Here is a 17,618-nt window from a genome sequence, read left to right on the forward strand (position 1 = left end):
ACATGAGAGGTGAGCTGGAAAGCGAAGGGAGGCATTTACTTCGCAACAGCTGATAAAGACTATCGTCTTTTGACGGCATTTGCAACGAAAGGAGCAGATACGCGGCCAATTTTTTAAAGGAAATAGTCTTTCTTGGGCTACTTAAACCCAGAAATTTTGGTCTGTCTGTCTGTCTCTCCGTCTGTCTGTCTGTCTGTGACTCGATTCAGCCACCCGGCCAAAATGAAATTGATATGGCGCAACAGTCTTATATACTCACAGCCACATGTAAACGTCTAAGCCCGGTTTATCTTTTCATACTTGTCAACTTTGTTGAAGAAGAACAAGACATTACGACAAATATAAGAGAGGAAATTAGTACGCAAGAGATAAGGGATATTTACAGTGTTCCTCTATTAAAAAATTACTGGGTGCTGGGTTTTTCGATAGCAAATGATATTCTACATCTACTACAGAAAACCGCCGCCTCCTGGCGGCATATGAAAAATCACGCGGCAACAGCAACGAAAGGTTCCACTAGCCAGGTTCCACGTTCTGCTTGGAACGCACGTGGAGCACGGCCACACCGCTCTATAAACCTTCTAGTCGGCCGCCTCCATTCACGCGCATCTCCACCGTACTGCAGCGCTGGCATTGAGGAAGCACTCCTGTAGCAGTGGAACGCGGTAAATTCAAATCGCCTTGCGCAAACCTTTAGTGTGTTTACCTTGGAATGAGCGAGACGGTACAGGAACAGCATGAGAGGTGAGCGGGAAAGCAAAGAGGGGCATTTCCTTGGCAAATGCCTACAAAGACTATCGTCTTTTGACGACATTTGCAACAAAAAAAGCAGATACACGGCCAATTTTTTTTTCTTGTAAACTAAATTTTACGCATTGTTTTTAATGATAATGGTGATTTGGTATGTTTTAGGTCGCTTTAGGTTCGGGGCGGAGCCTATTACTACGTTAATTTAACGTTCTGCATCGCTCGAAGACACGTCACGTGGGGTGGTTGTACAGCGAAGCGTTTTGAGATACGCCACCCGTACAACTGATTCTACTGGGCACTCGCGCTTACATACCCCCGACTCTTCCTTTGCGGCGCTGGCTCTCCTCGTAACCATTACGACTCCGTTGATGAAGCAGTCGGCTGTCGGCCCTTCGATAGCACGATGGGTGTACCAATAACTGCATTCTCCACATCCACCCTCCTTTTCATTCCTCCGCGAGTTTTGCTCTCTTCCGCATTCCTCCTCACGCCACCGGGAAACCCCCTTCCTTCCCTATGCAATTCGCAAGACTTTCTGTCCGCGGTTATCACCGTGGACGAACCATGGACCCACCACTACACCCCTGAGCCGAAGCAGCAGTCAAAGTAGCTGACAGCGCCATGTGAAAGAGCTAAGGAAACAGCGAAAGGCATTTCGTCGGCTATAAAATGGCAGCACCTCCCCTCCGTGGATGATGACGAGGGTGCGGAGTACGGGTACTCGAAATAACACCCGATTTTCGCCCCGACCGTCATTCGATTTGAGCCGTGAGTTGCACCTTGATTATTCCCTGAACATGAAACTCCAACTCACGGCTCAAATCGAATTTCGCTTGATTTTCGCTTGATGGTGGTGTGTGCACGCATGGACGCAGACGGACTCTGGGAGGTCACAAGGTACTCCGCACCGTTACAGGCGAGGGAGTAAGCCGTTTGACTCCCGTAGCCCAATGGGTAAGACGACTGACACTAACTCTGTCTCGTCTATCAGACACAGGCTCGAATCCAGCCGGTGCCTGTGTGGTTTTTTGCGATTGTAAATGCTATTCGCACGGATGCGGATGGACATTGTGCTGTCATAAGGTGCTCCGTACCTTAAATGTGAAGGCTGCTGTGTTCTCATAGCTGAGCTGTTAAAGGCTAACTTCTACCCCCCCCCCCCTTTTTTTTTCTTTCTTTCTGAGCATAGACCCAGAAAAGCCACTGCCCTCTTCCTCACTTCGGTGTAGCATTTCTCCCCTTGGCCGCCTGTTCGCTGCAGGCGCTTCATAGTTTAACAGCGAAGCTGTTTTGCAAATCGTAATTTTTTGTGTCCGCAGTTAAAAATACCAAGACACTGCCGAGCGCGCGCACGTGAGTGCGGGCCTCGCGGTGACCGCCCGGCATTTAACGAAACCAAGAAAATGGCGAGCGCTCATGTGTGCGTGCCTCGCGACGACCGCCCAGCGTCCCCTGCGCACGGTTGTCATGCCCAGCATACCCAATTAGGGAGCGTTCGCCGTAATTGTGGCAACACTTGCTCGGAACGAGAAAGACGGCTCATAGCGAACGCCTTCACAAGGTAATGTCCAATGATTATCACTTTAAGAAAGAATGACAGAAGCTTACACTTATAGCAGCAGTTATAGAGTACGCGTTGTTGCGGCAGCGAAGAAGAAGCAAATCGGCTGAAGTCGTGGACTTAAGGCTTCGTGATGGCCGTGAAGGTTGCGTACAGCTTCGCTAGTTTCAAGTCTTATGCGTTAGTATGAGCTTCCTGCATTTTGATACAAGATGGCGCATATTACCCTTGGAAATATGTCTTCCCAGCAATTCATTTCGGTTTAAAATTTATTTATTTATTTATTTATTTATTTATTTATTTATTTATTTATTTATTTATTTATTTATTTATTTATTTATTAGAATACCCATAGGGCCCGTAAGACGTTACAGAGGGGGTGGGCAACAGCATTTCGTAGCACATGAAGAAAAAACAAAGAAAAGAAACAAGTGTCACAAGCACGAAAAACGCAAACAACAAAAATCAATTAAAAAAGAATGCATATGTAGTAAACAAACACGCAAGCAAAAGGTAAGGATAGATAAAGAACACTGCATATAGTTGCGAAAATTGCTAAGCAATCGCAGTCTTGAACAACAAAGGGTCCTTTATGGTTACATCGGAAGAGGGAAGGTGGTTCCAATCGGCCCGTGTTTTCGGAAAAAGGCCGCTGATAAGAATTATGCGCGGCAAAAAAAGAATGGCAGCCGTATGGTGGTGATTAACGCGTGATGGGTGGTATGATGGTTGTGAAATGAGGTCTCGCCTCATTGATAAGTTGGGAAAAAATATCACATGAAAAAAAAAAAAAGAAAGAAGTCGTGCCATTTTCGTCCGGGCAGTTAAATCGGGTAGGTCAGGGTTAGATTTTATTTGGGATATGCTCGCAGTACGGGTAGAATTAGAACAAATAAATCTAGCTGAGCGGTTCTGAATGGATTCTGACGCGTTGATTAAATTGTACGGCGTGGAATCCCATATAGCGGACGCGTACTGTAGCTTTGGTCGAAGTAGTGATCGGTATAGTAGAATTTTGAGGGACAGCGAAGCGCGAGAAAAGTTGCGGCGCAAGTAGCCCAGCGTTCGATTAGCATTATTCGAGATGTAGGTAACACGTGCGTGCCAAGGTAGGTTTTTGGAATTGTAAACGCCGAGGTAGTTTAATGAAGAGACATGCTGGAGCGTTAATGCTATAGGTACGAGCGGGAAAAATAGACCGCCCGGGGATCGCCATGCACTTAGATTTGTTAGAGTTGAGAGTCACAAGCCATTTGTTGCCCCAGGTTGAGACACCAGGTTGAGGCTGCACTTGAAGAATATCGCTGGACGCAGGGTCTCTGTAAGCTGGCTTCTTGAAATTGTGCGTGGCACGGTGAAGCCTACTCACAATTTCGCTGAATGCTTCCTCGACGTGACGGCACTGTTTGAGAGGGAGCGTGGGGCCGAATAATAACCCACAAAAACATCTGCTGTTCATCAACGTTCGCGGTGTTGAAAAGTACTAAATTTTTGTAGGTGCGAAGCCCCTTAGGGGTTCGGGCTGTCGGCGTCTCCTGTCCTCCTCGTCGCCGTCGTTTCATGTAGCCACGGTACTAAAACACCGCGACAATCGTTTAAGCCTCGCGCTAGAACGTAACGCGTACTAAAGAAACACCGGGGCACTCGTTTACGCCTCGCGCTATGACGTTTCGGGCTTCAATTACACGATACTTTTGCAGCGAAGCTCAATACCTCTACCCCCAACGGTTTCATCTCCGTCGGTGAAAACGCCAAGGAGCCAAGAATACACTTATACAATGCTTGCTTCGCCCCTCCCCAGGTTTCACGTTTGTGGAGATTTCCCAGGATTTTTTTATTGGAGGGGTGGGGGGAGTGGGGACTGGAACAGATGAAAAATTAAACCCAGTTCCACTCTGTGTGAAATGTACCGCTACACTGGAGCTGCGGGTTACTCCGTGTAGCGTGGGCTTCGTTCTTGGGCGTAATCTTACAGTTGCTTTAGCGGCTAATTGTCATAAAATTTGTTTCCGGATAGTTCCGGAAAAGCAACAGTTACAACTATTTCCTGTAACCATACCGCCTCCGTTTGATGGCCACGTATTGACGGCAGACAGTAATTCGGTGACTTTTGCAACTTCACTCTGAACGAACGAGTAACGACAAGTAAATGACACTCGGCCTAACGGTAGAGTCGTCCTAGGGGCTAACTGTCTTATTTTTCGGGATACTTTAGAAAAAACACACAAGAGGTAAAGCGGTTTTTGGTAAACAATCTCCCTCCACAGGCGGTCATGCTTCACTGTGCAACAGACAATGTGGAAAAGCCAGCTTACAAAAACCAAGCTTACACCGATTGTAAAGTCGGCGTCACCTCTAAACACAAGTGCGATGCGTGGAAGGCATACTTTAGGGGCAGTAAAAGTCGTTTTATTTATAATAAAAACGAAGGAACGTCACACTAACGCGTAAAATTTGAAGGTAGAGAAACTGTACGCAACTTTCACGACCATCACGGCTGCCTAAGTCTACAATTGCAGCCGATTTCCTTCTTCTTCGCTGCCGCCACGACCTTTACTGCATCATTTTTGCTGTGCGCGTAAGCTTCTTTCGTTTTTTTTTCTTAACTGATAATCATTGGACATCATCTTGAAGGAGCGTACGCTATGACGTGTCTTTCTCGTTCTGAGCAAGTGTTGCCACGATTACTGCGAAAGTTGGAGTTTTTTTTTTTTGGCCAATCTTGGCCAATCTTCGTTGTAACCGTTGTCTCACGTAGTCACGGTACTAAAACACCGGGAAAATCGTTTAAGCCTCGCGATATATCGTAACGCGTACTAAAAAATCCTTGGTACACTCATTTACGCCTCGCTCTACAGAGCTTCGTACTTCAAGGACAAGAGACTTCTACAGCAAAGCTGTATACCTCTACCCCCAATGGTTTCACCTCCGTTGGCAAAAACGCCAAAGCGCCAAGGACACATTTATACACTGCATGGTTATCATTAAACTGCATCATTAAACAGCATCATTAAACTGCACTCTCTCTCTCCGCATGGTTCGCTCCCCCCAGGTTTCACGTTAGTGGAAATGGCCCAGGGGTTCTTTTTTTGGGTGTGAGGGGGGGGGGGGGGGGGCACGTGGGCGCGTGGAGGGAGAATTTTAGCATTGGAAGCTGCGTTGGCCAATTGTGTATCCCTCAGTGGAGATTCCGTTGTGAACGGGACTGTAGAAATAACGGGGCCAACATTGCAAGATGATGTCTGGTTCTTTCACCGTCCGGGGTAGCGCGCCATAATTCACATTCAAACTTTCTGCCACTCGTTTCTCACTTGCGTCGAGATCTGTAGCCATTTAAAAATGTATATTCACACACGAAATAGAGACCAGGTGGTTTGCTTTTGTTGGCGGCTGCCTTTATTGCGGAAGCGATACCCTTTCCGCCACCACGCAGAAGGCGCAGATTTTAAAATACAGAAAAAGTGATGTAAGTCACTCAATAATCTTCCTATTTAATTGCATTACCTATGTCCACATAAAAACGGCTGGCAAGAAGAACGTATACCATGCAACACAACGAACACTGGCAAAAAATACATAAGAAAAAACCGAAACTTCCAGTTCGGCATCGTTATCTCGGAGAACGGAAAAGAGGAATCTGCTGCCCGAAGACTGTTTCGTTCATACGAACAAATGTGCCACCACTGTTCTCTGCTTCCACACCCCGCGCGGCTACACGCCATCCACCGCACAATATACTACCCCCTGTACAGGCACTGCGGCAGCCCAGCTACACTCTACCATGTGGTCTGGGCATGCCAGTCAAACGCGGACCTTGATCCAATCACTAATGCAACTCACGAGCAGTGCTAGACTGAGCTTGCTAGCTCAGACCTGAGTAAGCAGCTTTGGCTCTCTGAAAGGGCGAACAAGGCTTGCCGCACCAACGTAGTCCAGGACGAGGGATCCTGCCCAGTAACCAAATCGACCTCTCGGTTAAGTACATTTTCTCTACTCCGCCTTCTCCTTGGGCCTACGGAAATTTCCATCGATGTAGCATCTCTGGAGACCTGTGATAAGTTCGCGGGTCACGACACAAATGTACCGCGAGCCTTCTACGAAGGTGAAGCGGGCGGTTCGTAAATCTCGGCCACAAGGCTCGCGATCTGTCCCGGCGACAGAGACACGATCTTGTCGCCGGTCGCCAGCTTGCTCGTGATAGTGGGCGCAGCCAGGCGCTGTTCGGCCTGTCGGTGCCAGCCCTTCTGCGGTTGGGTCTCCCAGCGATGCCTGGTGGGTCCTGGCAGGAATTGGTTGGCAGCCAGGGTGACCGGCCTCACGTTTCTCAGGCGGAATCCCCTCAGGAGCCTCTGCACGTGAAATCGCCGCGTGAGGGAGAAGTTGGGAAAGTTGTGGGCTTGTCGCTGTAAGCTTTTTGTTAGAATTATTCGCAGTCAACTTGAATTGCCGAAAGAGCTCCAAATGCAACGCGAAAAAACAGCGCGTGTCAAAAGAGCACTGCATTTTGCACGCCCAGAGATGTTGAAGGGGCAGACAGCTGGTTTTTGTTGAGCATATGCTCGGTATACCCAATAAAAGGGCATCCCTTGAAATACCTTGAACGGTTTGCTCAATAGGGCTCTAGAAGTTTTAAAAAAGGAATTTTCAAATTTACCGACCTTACGTATGCTGCCAAAACTGATGCTGGCGCCCATGACAGCTAGCCGTTCGGCCGCACTTTTAAACTATACGTGAGATGAAAAAATGTGTCAACAAAGTTGTCCCCTGCTAAAACAATAAAAAAATGTAGCCTTTTCTTACCTTTATTTGGTTTTTGAATGACGCTTTAAACCGAAGGAGTTCTCTGTGTACGTACGGTAGTGTCACGTTCAGAAACGCTACATGGAGCCACGTTTCTGATTTCATAAAGTTTAGCGGCAAACTAAAATTATTTCCGCCAGTTTATTTCAAAATTTCTTGTGGTTGTGCCACTATATACTAAACGCTGGCTTCCATACGAGCTAGAGGCCATGAATTCCGCAAGAACAGGTTGTCTGCCCCTTTTAACTCGTCAAAATGTAGTGAATTGCCCGTTTAGGCGTCCCACATCAGCGAGCTCTTTTGTCGCTGTTCCATTTTGGCGCTGTGCTGCGATGACACGTAAGGTATGTCAGTGCTGTTTCGTCATTCGGGCTTTGACAACGGCCCTGCTGGCGGATATCGATGAGAATAGGATGATTACCCAAGGAAAACATTTATGGCTGCACGTGCTAAAGTTACATCTTGAAAACAATGTATAGAATTTTATCTTGTTTCCGTTTTGCGCTCCTCCAGTGAAGTTTCGCTGTTTCACCGTGCGTCACAGGAGCAGAGTGGGGAAGCCAGTCGCCGCTAGCGGAAAACTCCGGTGCAGGTTTTCGAACTTCAAAAAACGCTCCGAAAAGACGGGCCTGCCATCCCTACTACGTAACTCCTCCTCTGCTTTCCGCTGCAACCCCTAACTCTCTTCGCTTCCCCTCTCGCTCTTGCCGTAAAGAATTCAATGAATTCATTACGAGTTCAATGAAATTCAATTCTCCCGCATTTATTCTGCTCGCGCGCCGTCAGTCGGGAGAGCGCGCGCACGTTTTTAAAATATTTTTTTCTTGTTTTGCCTGGAACAGCATGAGCTCGAGCTCCGTTTTTATGTGTTTGCATTTATCTCGCTTACCTGTTCCATGTTTAACGCATTGTTTTTTTTAATTTTCTGCCGTAAAAAAAATCGATCCCACGCCTATTTTTAACGATAATAACGAAATAAAAAATGCCGCAACGCTCAGTTATCTACGTATGCTTCGCTTCAAATATGCCTAACCTTTTCGTTTCGCCGAACAATGTGCATATGTATTCTGCATGCAACCAGGTTAAGTAGTTTAGAAAGCTCTTGCCTATATAGACTTACTGTTTAAGAATTATTCCAACTTTCGACTCTGCGGCCGGATCGAGTGACAGGAAGGCAAACAGACCGACGATAAGTTTAAAGGCCAACTGCACTCGAATTTCACCTCGTCCAAATTTATTTTTAATGTGTAGTAAGTACCACCAAATCAGCTGGGACATCAGTATTAGCCCCGTGAAACGCCTCGTTAATAATCATTCAGAAGCGTTTAAAAAAGCCCCACCACAGACCACGCTGCACCTGGAAGCGGATCGCGTAAACAGCCATGATGCGCCTGTGACGCTCCAGCCGATGGAACCTTCTTCCTCTGGCCAGACACGCAGCTTGGCGAACCGGTTGAGCACTGCTGCGAAAGCTTCACCCATTTGCTGCCCGTGCACGCGTTGAGCTTGCACGCAGGCTTGCTCTCGAGCTGCTGACCGTCCGACCGCTTGCTGGAAGGCTGCAACGTCATTTTAACGGCCGCGCTCTCCTCTATTTCGGTTTCAAAATGGCCGATTTTTGCTGACCGCTTGCGGCGTCCACGCGCGTATTTCAGCGGTTGTATTTTGCATCTTTCTTTCTTTTTCAGCAGACTGCATGGAAATGCTGTTTTAAGGAAGTAGAAATATTGAGTGCAGTTCGCCTTTAAGTCTCTTAAGTGGAGGCATGTGACATCCGTCGTGATTCGTTCTACCTTTAACTGCACGCGGCGAACCGATCCATATTTGTGGAACTCTTGTGGTGGCATTGTTTGATCTTGTTTACCTGGACACCTCGTGGTGCTTTTAGATGGTCATCGTTGCAGTGACAAGAAATTTAGGCTTATTCGGATCGCATTCAACCACCTTGTGACGCCACGAACGACATACTTCTGGCATTGACGCTGCAAGTGAAGAGCGCTGAAACTTACGGTGACGTTAACCTGGACAGCACGCTGTTCAATAGCCAGGTGTTCCAACCGCAGAAGGACTTCACTTTGGGACAGTTGCTCCAGAGTGAGGAGGTGCACCGTCCTGGGTAAGGCAGACTGTAACCAGGAGAACTGCAAGAACGGGGCCGTTGTTGATTCGGAACTTTTGGGGTATTGCGTTTTAGTTTCCACATATCCGGCTAACGTTTATGCTTCCTGCAGTAGGTGCCCATCACAAAACACAATGACTGTAACAATACAAAGCTAAACCAACGTGTCCTGCGCATGTCGCGTCGTTATGAATGGTATTTTCTACGGATGGAAAATTTAGCACCGTCCACCGAGGCAGGGAAAGAAGGCGAAGAGGAGGAATAAACTTTTAATGGAGCAGTCAATGTTGTTGTGTTGACCGCAAGGTGGGTGACCTCCTTAGTCAAGGAAGCCCTGAGTCTTGGCGGCCTGTCTCGCCCGGTCTACCTGAAGGTGGTAATTCGGGTTGGAGCTTGTCAACCGACCTTCCCACTGCTGAAATGGGGATTTAGATTGGGGGCAAGGGACGGTGTGTGGCGGCACTCCCATACCATGTGGTAGAGAGTGCATGGCTCTATGCAGAATTTACAAGTGTGTGTATACAATGCCGGATGTATGGAGTTCAGTAATGTACCATGTGGAAATGTGTTGGCCTGGAGCTGTCTGTAGATGATCGAATTTTCCCAAGAAATGTTGAGATGTGGAGACCGAAAGATACTTCATAGCGAGCGGTAGTGGGTCAGGATGTCACTGTACCTTCTGGAGACTGTTTCTCGTGTTGGGCTCATCGAAGGACTGGCTGATATCCCAGAAGGAAGCACCCGGAGTGTATGAGCTCGGGATGCGGCATGAGCCGTCTCACTCCCTTCCAGTGATGAATGAGCCGGTGTCCATAAGGTGAAAATTTCGGGTAAATCAGGTTGGGTCGATCAAATTTTTTATGCTGTTGATAAAATGTGTCCAACTTGGAAGTTTCGAGACGCTGTCTGGGAGTCTGATATGACGGTGATATGTTCTTTGCCAGTGGTAGCTGCAAGGGCAACGGCTGCTTCTTTGGCGATGTCGATGTCGTTGGTAGGTATAGAAGCAGAACCTAGTTCCATTTCCTGATTATTGACTATGCTCATGGTGTGGGCTGATCGATTGGTTTATAGTGATGTGTCTGCGTAATGACGGAATTAACACTTTGCGACAGGAAATCACTGTTTTGGGTTAGGAAGCAAACATCCGTCAAAGACATTAGAGCTCAGATTAAGAGGCTGGAAATGTACGTGGAGAAGTGACAACTGGTGTACCACTGGTGTACAACTAACTGGTGTACCACTGGTGACAACTGGTGTACCATTGGTGTGACAACTGGAGTGACTACCGATGAACGAGACTACAGGTATAGGAGAAGACCGATAACTCGATGGAGGGATGTGATAAGAAAACTTGATGGAAATGAATGGATGCCGACATCGCTAGTTAGAAGTATATGTAGGCATGCATAAAAGGGTATTTTTTTATGGTCGAGAGAAGCATTGGCAGCTATCAGTGACGCTCTATACGTTAAAAGTTTGAAAGCGACATTTCACCTGATCTTCTTATACTAAAAAAAATTACCGTCCTTTCCTAAAGAAAATTTAGAGAAGCGCGAGAGCTAGAAGCGCGTTAAATCTATCGTCAAACCTTCAAAGACCCAAATCGCAAACGAAGAACGAACCCATGCGAGGATTTCTCGCGCCGTATGTAACGCAACAACGCAACTACGAACGATCTAAACGTATACCGATACGTGGTTTACGAGGTAAAGGTACATTAAAATACTTGTTCTTCATGATCGATGCGTGTGTTATGTTGCCTGTAACCGTCCCTTTTCGAGATTTTAAAGTGACCGTTTTGACACAGCGGAAGCCCGGTTTAACGCACGCGCCCTGTGTCCAGAGATGTTATCAGAGCTTTTCCGTCGACCAACCGGTCTTTGGGAAAATGCATTAATATTTTGACAGGACTCCATCGGTTCCACTCAGAAAGTTTTTGTTTTAACAAGGCTTTCTTTGCCAAATATAGAACAAATGATTCCGTTTGTATTGTTTTTGCCAAATATAGAACCAAATTGTATTGTATTTGCGAAATATATTTGTCTTTGCCAAATATAGAACGAATGCTTCCATTTGCATTGTTTTTGTCTCCTACAAGGCGACTCCCGCACCTGATCGCCGTGTCTCGCTGTAAACTCTGGCGCCGCGAACGCCACCAGCGGCCGGTAGACGAGTTGCAGCGAGTAGGGACGAAGGAAGTCGCGCGTTTCGGCTGCCGATCCCAGGAACACGTGGTGGGTGCCCCTGGCCACAGCGCGGTGAAGCAGGGGCAGAGCTTCGGGATACGCGAGACTCTCGCCGTTCCCCAGGTTGTCGTTGGTCGTGTGCCAGCGGTGGACCTGCGTGCGGGGAACGCGCAACAGAAGACTGAAGTCTGTCAGGCTTGTTACACCGCCGAGTGGAAGCAAGAATGCGAAGAATAGCATCCAAGATGGAGAGGGGAATACAGTAAAAGCTCGTTAATTCAAACTTGGTTAATTCGAACTTACGATTAATTCAAACCGACGCCCTGTTCCAGGCACAGCGCTGTACATTTCAATGGGTCAAAACTCCCGATAATTCGAGCACATCGGTATCCAGAACGGTTAATTCGAAGTGGGGTCCCCTGGTTTCCATCGCTCCTCACAGACGAAGTCGGTCCAGAGTGATAACAGTGGGTTGCAAACCCAAACCAAACCAAATTTACCAGAGATGCATGCAAACCTCCGTTGAGGCTGGGTACTGCGGCGCATTATTTCTCAGGAAATTAGAATACTGACGCTGCGCTGGAGCTCTTCCGCAAGGTCCAAGCGATGCTCATGGAGGCATGACAGAAGAAACGCAAGCAAATACATATTAGCGATTACTTTTCATTTTGATAAACTCAAGCCTGCCTAGTAAAAAAAACTTTTCGCGCATACACAGTGTTATTATTTCGACATTACGGCTCACTGCTCACATGAATTCAATGAGTGCCTGTTTCGGGCGTACAACTGACTGATTCATTAATTCCGTTCGCTGTTCGACCTCGATGAACATTATTTATTAAATCACATACCACAAACGGGTAGTAGCGCCTAATTCGCGATAACAAGTCCAGAGGTGGCTTCTTTGTGTTCTTTACTGCGCAGTGTGGCGCGATGTCCATTCCTCCCAGCGCCCTCCCGCTAATTCAAACTCCCCTTAATACGAACACTTTTATGGTCCCCTTCGAGGTCGAATGAGCGAGGTTTTACTGCACAACAGTCTGGCTCGTTGTCAATGCGAAAGCATTAAACGGTACATTGAGCGAGAAAGTCGGCGTAAGCGTCGGAAGCTGCGAAATTGCTCGTAGTCGACGTGTTTGCAAAGAGTTGCGTAGAGCGAGGCGATCTATAGCGCGAGCAGGGACGAAACGTTCCGCCAACGTCAATTCACGGCGTATGAAGCAAGGCAGCGGGAGGATGTAGCCAAGGAAGCGAACAGACAGGCAGTGAAGTCCACCATCGTCGTCAACTCACCCACTGCAGTACAGCAGAAACGAGCAGCGGTGCAGCACAGATCGAAGCTTATTTCGAGGAGAGTAAGGCGAAACTGGATCGCCAAGCCAAGCGTATCAAGCGGCGAGAGGACGCAGACCTACAATAACGCGAGGGAGAGGCGAGGCTTCTGAAGCCTTCAACTAAACATTTATGTTTCCGCATGCACAACCCAAATGAAATGCTTAGATGTAATCGGAGTTTGAGCCTTTGGATAGCACGTTGTATTTTATGGGATGTTACGCACTGCTCTTGTCCTTTTGATTTCAGGTTTTGAGGTATTAACAATATGTGGCTTGGGACATCGGAGCGAAATATTTGGGACGTTTACAAGTGTAATCACAATTTTTTCGCCTTGGCAGCGTGGTGCTCACACTTTGGCAGCACGTTATTGCAGCGCAGATAACAAGCAGGCCTGGCTGTAAACACTGTCGGAACCAGACGGGGGAACAAGCAACAAGTGCCGCCGCAATTTTTTCACCTTGGCAGCGTGGTGCTCACGCTTTGGCAGCACGTAATTGTAGCGCATATAACAAGCAGACATGGTTGCAAACACTGTCGGAACCTGACCGTGGAACAAGCAGGGCAGCAACTAAAAAAATGACGACGACGATTAAGTGGCGGTATAAACCAAATTGATGATGAGCATTATGCTGAACGTAATGAGGATGACGATGACAATGACTGAAGATGATGGTGAACACAAAATTAGAAATTAAAAAATGGATGCCCCACCGTCAATTATCATTCGCCTGACATAGTCGTGGCGTAGTCGCGGTCATTGGTCAATCTCTTTCTGTTAGTGTGGAGCTATTAATAGAAACAAAATGGCTTCATTTCTACGAACGAACTTATTTCTGGATATTACGAGTTGTGGGGCTCCGGGTCGGTGTTTATTGGTCTTACCATGAGCTCGACATGTCCCGTCTTCAGGCTGCTGCCCCCTTGCGGTCGGTCTGGCAAAACCGCCATCGTTAGGTCCTGTCTGGCATCCTGCAGGAGATATATTGGAAGTCTTTCGTTCCGCTACATCCGCATTCGATGCTTCTACGTTCGCGTATCAGTGCGCCAACATACCAACCTGCTTCAGTATAATAAACACCCATACGAGTTCTTGCAAACGCACGCTGATGCAGCGCTTGCTTCAACCTTAAAGGGGCACTGACACAAAAATTTTGCATCTTGTTTTTTTTGTTGCGATAAGTAGCTAGTGACCTACTTGTAACCTGTAGAAACCTCATTTGCTTCAGCGTGCGACGGTTGTTTAATTAGAGGCATTTTCAATGCGGCCAGTCGCAGTTTCGGTTTCAGCGAGTGCCGCGAAACGATGGATTTTGTGGATTTTGTGTGAACAAAGCTGACCACGTGGCCGTCGGAGGGATATCACAGTTACAGAGCAGAGCCGCCGTAGCACTGTCGAATCCGCATCGACGGCAGTTTCTGCGAATGCTCCCCCGTACTGATCTCGTGAGGCGCCTAATTAAAAAGCGACCGTGGATGTGACGCAGGCGCTGCGAGTGCAAATGCTACCGCGGCTAACGAACGACGCGCGCCGCTCGAGACGGTGGGTGGCAAGACGCGCGCTGGGAGCAGCCGGCCGGTCTGCCTACAGGTCCGCCTACAGATGTGTTCGGCTTAGCACTGCGGCGGATATTCGAGTGCCGCTCTCGTAAGCGGTGCAGATGACAATTTTTAATGCAACCCGCCATGGCATCATTAACTCCTTTCTCATGTAAGCCACCATGGTCGGGACTTGGGGACAATTTTGTGCAGCGGTAACAAGCTATCACTCGAGCTACCTGCGCCGGCGTGGGCCACTTCGCGGCCGTGGCCGCCGCCTGCACAGCGACCGTGCGGCTTGCTCAGTGGGCTTTTCGTGCCTCCGGCGCGTTTCCGCATCCAATGGTAATAAACAGTAATAGAAACAGAGTGCCTGGAATCGCTGTAGAACTTTGGTCGCGACCAGCTGCCCGATGAGCTGACGAAATCACGGCGCCTCCGCCGCCAACGATCGGGTCGTTCGTTCTCGAGAGCAGAAGCTCCGCCCTCCGGCCCTCCGATTGGAGCGGCGAGCCGGCAGTGCGGAAGCGGCAAACACAAACTCGTGACGTGTTTGGATGTTGTTTATTTACACTTGCGCGTGGTCCTCTGCTGGCCGCTCGGTTGCGTTTCGCACACTTCAAATTGATTTTAAATATGTTCTAGGCTGTATTCACCGCTGATATTTTGCAGATGATGTATATGTGTTCCCACCAATCTATCTCCGAAGTTATCTCGCCTTCAAAATTTTGTGTCAGTGCCCCTTTAACCATTTGCCTAGAAAATTAAAGGCTTGCATTGGTACAGCTCTTTCTTGCACCATGGGCAAAAAACACAGCAAGTGGCAACTTTTATTACTACGGTAAAACCTCATTACAAGAGACACTCAAGGGAACCAAAAAACGTGTCTCTTGTAACCAAGGTCTCTTGTATGCAATGTTGCTAACATGGCGAACTTAGGAAAACCAACCAAACTGCCTTCATTCAAATGTATCTTATAACCAAGTGTCTCTTGTAATAGTGTCTCTTGAAACGAGGTTTTACTGTACCGACAGCGGTGCACTCTCCATTCAACACAAAAAGTGGTTGAAGTTTTGTGACTTTCTATAGTCCTCTCGTCGTATTATTTTATTCAGCATTGAGGGACTCTGGTTTAATTCATGAGTATAACAAGTTTGTTTGCTTGATTCTCGTCGATGAAAGTTTCGTGTTACTTGTTCCGAGACGACTCTCCCCGCCTCACGACAGAAAATAAGTTAAAATAACGTTTGTTTGCCCATTTAGTACATGTGGAGGGCTGAGGAAAAGCGCTGCAGAAAGGAGTTTGACTGGCCCACCATCCCTCTCGGAGAACTTCGGGGAAACCCATCACTTGGGCACAGAGCCTGGCGAATATTAGTGCAGTTTGCGTCATCTGGCGGATTACACAAAACTGACTTAATGTTACAATAGTACTTGGCAAATTTGTAGATATGAATTTAATTGAAGCATGAGTGAACTTCACTAAATGATGTAGTGCACATGGCTGTCGAAATTGTAGAACCTGCGAACACGTCTCTGAACAAAAGCAATTTTTAAATCAATCGACAAGCCTGCATTAGAAGGACGTGGCATAAAGATTCATGAAGCTTTGATGACGCCAAAATTAGTTCAGAATTTTTAGGACAACAGCCGAAGCGAAAGTATTTTTGTTTTGCTAGGAACAACGTGCTTATAAAGGTTGTGCTACATGCTATTTCGTTTAGTCCAATGGACAGAACGGTATATATCTTCATAAACGACACTTGCCTCAACATAAATCCATGAAGTCACCGGGTAGTAGTTGGATGGGATTGGCAGGTCTTGAGACTTCACATTAATGCTGCGGAGAAAAAGGGAAAATGTTTATTGCATCTTTAAAAAATGGCCACAGTACTGCATGTAATATAATACGAATGAGTAGCACCGGTATTAGATGTGAGCACAGAGGGAGACGGTCATACACGGATGAGTGTATCTAGTAATCATTAAATGAAACCAGTTGTTTGCATGCCTGCCAAATCCGCTGGTTGCCACGGCACAAGAAAGAGCACGAGAGAGATAAGGATGCGGGGTCTTTAAGAGCGAAGCATTTCTGCTGTACACCCCCGCAATTCTGGAGTATGTGGAAAGTATTAATATTTAGGAGTTTGATCATGAAGATACTTGTTTTTATGACGAGTTCGTAGTCGTTAATGCTTCTTTTTACTCACATAGTCAACCCTGTCGTACCAACTCAAATTTTATTTTTACCTAGGAGCTGTGCAGTGAATAGATTAGACGGAACTGCTCACAACTTCGGGGCTTCATTTTTCTGCATTGCGTTTCCAGTGCTTTGTTGTCTCGATCTTTCCATGACTCAAAACGGCCCGTCTTTGTAATGTCTCGGTCAACACTCACACTCTGTGCATATTCCTCCAGCCATTGCCATCCGTGTAGAAGCCCTGGCTGTTCAGGTCAGTCTCGTAACGGCTAGCCACATCCAGTCCTTGTAACGGATGTTGGCTGCACACACGACAAAAGGGGTTCCTAGAGCGCGTGGTCAAACACATCATTGCAAATTCACTAAGGAAGCTGTCGTGCCAAAGGCGGCGGGTCCTGCCTGTACTATCATCTCTCAACACTTTTCTTAGCGTGACGATATATGCTTTTGGTTGCAACTTACAGACTGCGCGCGCAACCTAGAAGCTCATACGTTACGTGCACAGCCATGTTCGTATCATTAAAAATAACCCTGCAACACTTCCCGAACAGTGCAAATAAACCTGCGAGACGTACAGATTACACGGCCAGGAATACCTGAGCCAAATATTAGACGTGCACGTGAAGCGGTGAGCTCAAAAATCGCCGTGAAAGACGAGGAAAAACCAATCGCGCTCTCTTCAATTCTTCTCATTATGGACCACTGGCACGGCCTAAACTACGTCAGTTAAGCCATGGCTATCCTGTTGGCTGTTGCTGGTCAACTTCACGGCTTATTTCCCGCATTTCCTGTGACGATCCGCCGTCGTCGGCGCTGTGTAACAACTTTTTGTGTGCCTCAACCTGTACGCATGGTTTTGGCGTTTCTTTTGTGTTTTGAGTGCGCGCGGTGTTCGAGTGAACTCAATAATTCCCTTTCAACCGGACCACATGAAAACGAGCATTTATTGCTTCAAAAACGCCCTACCCGACTGAGCGCACGCTTGCGGGCAGGCAGCCGTGCCTGCTTTTTGTTGCACCAGACCGGAAATAGATCCCTCAACGTTGCGGGGAAGAGGATAAAACTCGCCGGCCTGTGATATATCGAAGGCCACCGAAGAGAAGGCCTCGGGCCAACGCCACCTAGAGA

At 47.5% G+C, this 17,618-nt stretch overlaps 2 protein-coding genes across 2 annotated transcripts in view; both read right to left on the reverse strand.

The window, feature by feature from the left end:
* Positions 1 to 6,405: 6,405 nt before the first annotated feature.
* On the reverse strand, positions 6,406 to 13,719 carry LOC144158061 (lysosomal alpha-mannosidase-like). The gene is made up of 4 exons (XM_077688728.1): positions 13,637 to 13,719; positions 11,345 to 11,572; positions 9,121 to 9,252; positions 6,406 to 6,660 (listed from the first exon to the last, which is right to left on the reverse strand). Exons 1-4 carry the CDS (start codon positions 13,700 to 13,702, stop codon positions 6,406 to 6,408), a joined length of 681 nt encoding a protein of 226 aa, XP_077544854.1. The 5' UTR covers positions 13,703 to 13,719.
* Positions 13,720 to 16,671: 2,952 nt separating this feature from the next.
* Positions 16,672 to 17,618, reverse strand: part of LOC144158062 (lysosomal alpha-mannosidase-like) — a 31,055-nt gene continuing 30,108 nt past the window's right edge. The window contains exon 12 of the mRNA XM_077688729.1: positions 16,672 to 16,792. Coding sequence (XP_077544855.1) covers positions 16,684 to 16,792 — 109 coding nt within the window. The 3' untranslated portion in view covers positions 16,672 to 16,683. The remainder of the gene's footprint in view (positions 16,793 to 17,618) is intronic.

This window comes from Haemaphysalis longicornis, unplaced genomic scaffold (assembly GCF_048455015.1).
Source record: "Haemaphysalis longicornis isolate Haplotype H1 unplaced genomic scaffold, Haemaphysalis longicornis Haplotype H1 scaffold_10, whole genome shotgun sequence".
Taxonomy (NCBI): domain Eukaryota; kingdom Metazoa; phylum Arthropoda; class Arachnida; order Ixodida; family Ixodidae; genus Haemaphysalis; species Haemaphysalis longicornis.